Source organism: Cyprinodon variegatus, unplaced genomic scaffold (assembly GCF_000732505.1).
Source record: "Cyprinodon variegatus isolate N-32 unplaced genomic scaffold, C_variegatus-1.0 Scaffold777, whole genome shotgun sequence".
In the NCBI taxonomy this organism is placed as follows: Eukaryota; Metazoa; Chordata; class Actinopteri; order Cyprinodontiformes; family Cyprinodontidae; genus Cyprinodon; species Cyprinodon variegatus.
The window spans coordinates 217718-222285 of NW_015151230.1; the positions used below are offsets into that span (position 1 = coordinate 217718).

The window sequence follows — 4568 nt, forward strand, 5'->3', positions numbered from 1 at the left end:
ACACAGCCCTGTGGGGAGCCGATGCTCAGCGTGCGGGTGGAGGAGAGGTGGGGGCCAACTCTCACAGCCTGGGGTCGGTCGGTCAACCTGGCCTCTGTCCCACTGTTGCAGCCTCTCAGTGACATCATTAGCATCGATGACCAGTGCACCAGTCCAACGGAAATGTTTAGCATGCTAGCAGAGTCATTAGATCAGACGCACCTGCTGCGATGTTGTGACGTATACACGTTGTGCTAGATGGTATCACGTAAATTCGCAGGTAGAACTTTGTCTGTTGTTCCCATAGCATACCGATCGGAACTGGGGCGATTTTAACCCGGGTCGCTGTCCAAGTCGTTTCAAACAGGTAACTTCCAATGTCGTTTAACCCCAGGTCGCTTAATGAGTCATTTGACCCGGGTATCTCTCCGAGTTGTTTAACCCAGGTCGCTACCCGAATTGTTTAACCCTGGTCGCTCTCCAAGTTATTCAACCCTAGTCGCTCTCCGAGTTGTTTAACCCTGGTCACTTGCCTTATCGTTTCACCCGGCTCACTTGCCGAGTCGTTTGACCTAGGTAACTTGCAGAGTCGTCTGAACCGGGTCGCTTGATGAGTCGTTTGGCCCGGGCCGCTTTAACCTGGTCGTTTAACCTGGGTTGCCTAATGAGTTGTTTGACCCGGGTTGCTCTCCAAGTTGTATGAAGCGTGATGACACGGTACAGTGAGCCGTTCCCTCTGCCTTTAAAAGCGATGGTTTCCGGGTGTAAACAGGTTCTTTGCCTACTGAGACGCCTTTGAGAGAACATTTCTCTCTAGCTCCAAGGACGCTGCTGCTTTTAATTGGCGTCTCTAACTTTTACTGAATGCTGACCTCGAACATCATTAAGGTCACATAATGAGAACTAGGACTCTGGGATCTACTGCTTACCTCTGGACACCCCCATGTTGGGTCCCATCTTCAGTCGTGGATGGATGTGGATGACTGTGCTCCACACCACGTCACAGGCAAAGTGTCCAGGGATGAAGTGCATGGTGGCAGCCAGGTAGTCTCTGGCCTGGTAGCTCTCCTCTGTACCATAGTCTGAGGGTTCGGAGGACAGAGACAGAGGGAGATATTACAGCTTCAAGAAGGAAAGGATCACAGGAACCGCCCCATCCCCACCTCACCATCAGAGGTGTTCTGCCTCTGCCTGAAGAGGGAGTCATTCTTCCAGATGTCCTCCTCGCTCTCAGCCACCAGCAGCGTGTGACAGATATGGCTGTCATGCAGGTCTTGGAGCAGCATGCGCTAAAACACATCAACAACCAGAAAGGCAGAATTCTGTGTTACTGAAGGCATGTCATGAACTTCAACATTCAAGCAGCGTCCAGGAAGCATGCACCAAAATGGCCACCTGGTTGACGACGCGGCACACTTCGCCGATCCTCCTGACCATGGTCTGATGCAGCTCCAGGAACTCCGGCAGCTCCTGCTCCTCCTCTTTCCCGCCTAGCTCCTCAGCACACAGCTGTTTGCCTTCGCTCATCGACCTGCACCAAAGTAATCCAGACAAACACGCATATGGAGTCAGAAAGGGGTCAAAATGAGTTTAGATTAAATTCTTACTATCTTATGTTTGCTTTTTTTAGTTTCTCACATTATAAGGTAGAAATTTCACATTAAATATCAACTTCTATTTTTTCAGTTTCAACTTTTTTTTTCCAGTTTCAACTAAGTAAGAAGTTTACAAACATTTTGACTCCATACACGCGGTTCATCTCAATCTCTATAGAATATAACCGAGTCAAATGGAAACCAGCATCTTCAGAGGAGGATGTGTTCTGACCTGGCATGGGAATAGACCTTCACTCGGTCCAGATGGATCCTGACGATGAGCCAGAAGTCTGGCATTGAAGGGGAGCGGGCCTCCTGCTCGTCAGAGGTTGGACTCTCACACTCTGAGTCGCTGCTGCCGCCATCGTAGCCTTCATCAAAAACAACGGCGACGTTCATGCAGTGGAGGTTTTCTGCGCTAAATGATCATGTTTGGAGCTAAAGCTAACAGCGAAGTCTGACATGCATCCCCTGTGCTCCATAACAGCTGAAATAAACAAACTGCACTTACCCTGCATGTCTGAGTCCAGACTTCCCTGGCTGGACACGACGCTCTGGACACGACTGGGCCTGGTTCTGCTGCAGCCTGGGGAAACATGTTATCGGCTCACTATGATCAAAGTAGAAAATGTCATCGAGATGAAAAACAGAAGAAGCACCCAGGGGGTCAGAAAGCCCCCCTCCTCCCAGTTTGATCGCTCCAAACCGCTGACCGTACCAAGAGCAAACGGATCATCCTCTGGAGAGGTTCTTCACTAAACCCGCCATGGATCTGGAACCATGGCCCGTACAAAAAAGTTTGGACTGGGATGTGTAATTGGGAGGATTTGTTACTGGGAAATGTGGGAAAATGTTGCTCTTCTGTGATGCCACACTTTTTATCAGCTAGAGATGGACCATCAGGTGGGATCCACTGACGCTCTGAACGTCTGTCAGCAGGTGAGGAGAGCAGAACCAGCGGCTGGACACCAGAAGGAAGGCCGTGGTTCTGCTCAGGGATGACGCCGTACATTTCATTTCCGACTGTACCGATAATGACCCGATACCAGACCAACACTGATCGTAATTTATTACTTGTTTAGTGGTATGTTAAAATAATGGTTGATCGGGTGATTTTAATAAACAACTGACAGTATTAACAGTTACTATGGTAACGCGTTACCTTTTTTCTACAGACGAGTCGCCCAGTATTTCTAAGGATTCTCAGCAAAATCCCAGTTCGAGCAAATTAGGAGGCAAAACCGATGATGTCGACCCGTTGGTAGGGTTTAAACAAGTTTCCACAATAATAGCAATAATAGTTAAAAACTATTTTTTATTTCATGGAAATGTGACAATTTTATTCTATAGCACCTAATTTTTCTTGTATAATAAACAAGAAGCATCCTCACATCTAAGTAATTATATTACAGCTCACTTATTAAACACCAAACAGTGCAGATTAGTTTTTAATGTTTTCAGATGTCTATACTTTTCAAATGATTAATTAACTTATTAATTAACAATCATCCTATAATTAACACGTTAGCAACCATCTTTTATTACATAAATTATGCTCTACTCTTATTTAAAATTAAAAAAGAAACGTTTTCTAAAAATTCTTTGAAATTCTAAAACATGAAAAATGTAAATACATAGTTAACTTGGCTACCAACTAGTTAATTTGGCTAATAACTCGTTGCTTTGGATACTAACCAGTTGTTTTGGCTAGTAACTAATTGTTTTGGCTAGTAACTAGTTACTCTGGCTAGTTACTGGTTACTTTGGCTAGTAATAGTTACTTTGTTTGGTAACTAGTTAGTTTGGCTATTAACTAGTTGTTTTGGCTAGTAACTAGTTACTCTGACTAGTTACTGGTTACTTTGGCTAGTAACTAGTTACTTTGTCTGGTAAGTAGTTAGTTTGGCTATTAACTAGTTGATTCAGCTAGTAACTAGTTACTCTGGCTAGTTACTAGTTACTTTTACTGAGCAGTTACTAACTCAGTAACTTTTCAGAGAGGTAACTAGTAACTAACCTGATTAAGGTGATGTTGGCACCTCTGACGACGGACCCACTGATTATAACAACAGTAAACGGAAGCATTGTGTTTCTATAAAGAAAATATCTACCGGTATCTAATTTCTATCACCATGAAAATATCTGAAGCCCAATCAGTCGATTTAAGTGTTTTTCCCTGAGATCAAACTAATATCGATATTGGATCAGGAAATGCTCCACACAGCATTCAGACCTTCATGGCTGAGGTCTGAAGGCATCTAAACGTGTCTGACACTCACTGTGAGAGGACTCGGCCAGGCTAACGCTGGAGGCCGTCTTTGGGGGAGAAGTGGACTCGGGCTGGGGGGGGCTCGAGCTCGCCACGTCTGCCGAGTCCAGCTTCTTGGCTCCAGCCGTTTCTCCAGCCTCTGATGTAGCAGCAGTAGAAGGCTCCTTGAAAGGATCTGCATGAAGATGGAAGGCAGCCTGGAGATGAACACAGACACTGTTAGAGCTTCATCTCGCGTTCAACCTGAGCATTTCATCCAGACACGGCTGCAGCTCTGAATTAATGGACTCTGAGGAGGATGGAAAGCAGGGCTGGGCGATATGACTTCAAATTGATATCAGGATGAACTGGGTAGTTTTACCATGACGATAAATGCTCAAACTCCTCTATCAGAAACAAAGAAGTGCAGAAAATGCAACTGATCTATTTATTATTTATTTATTGAATAAATCACATTACATATAACTCTCAATTAAATATTAAAGCCTTGAGCCCATTCAGCTTTAACATTCAATGACGTCTCATTGAACAGCAGAAAAACATTTTTGCTCAAAGGTAATGGAGCCTTTTGCATTTCTCTGAACTCCACAGCGTGGCTGTACTGCAAGAGGCTGGATGTGTTACTTTGGGTCCTGGTAAAGGCTCCTCCTGTTCCACCACCCTAAACGAGTCGTCTGGTAAAGGCACCTCCTGTTCCACTACCCTAAACGAGTCGTCTGGTAAAG

The 4568-nt window shown here is 45.1% G+C and overlaps 1 protein-coding gene across 1 annotated transcript in view; it reads right to left on the bottom strand.

Annotated features, from left to right (window-relative positions):
* Positions 1-4568, bottom strand: part of szt2 (seizure threshold 2 homolog (mouse)) — a 96999-nt gene that overhangs the window by 46898 nt on the left and 45533 nt on the right. The window contains 6 exon segments of the mRNA XM_015396136.1: positions 909-1061; positions 1148-1268; positions 1375-1510; positions 1807-1945; positions 2086-2160; positions 3854-4040. Coding sequence (XP_015251622.1) covers positions 909-1061; positions 1148-1268; positions 1375-1510; positions 1807-1945; positions 2086-2160; positions 3854-4040 — 811 coding nt within the window.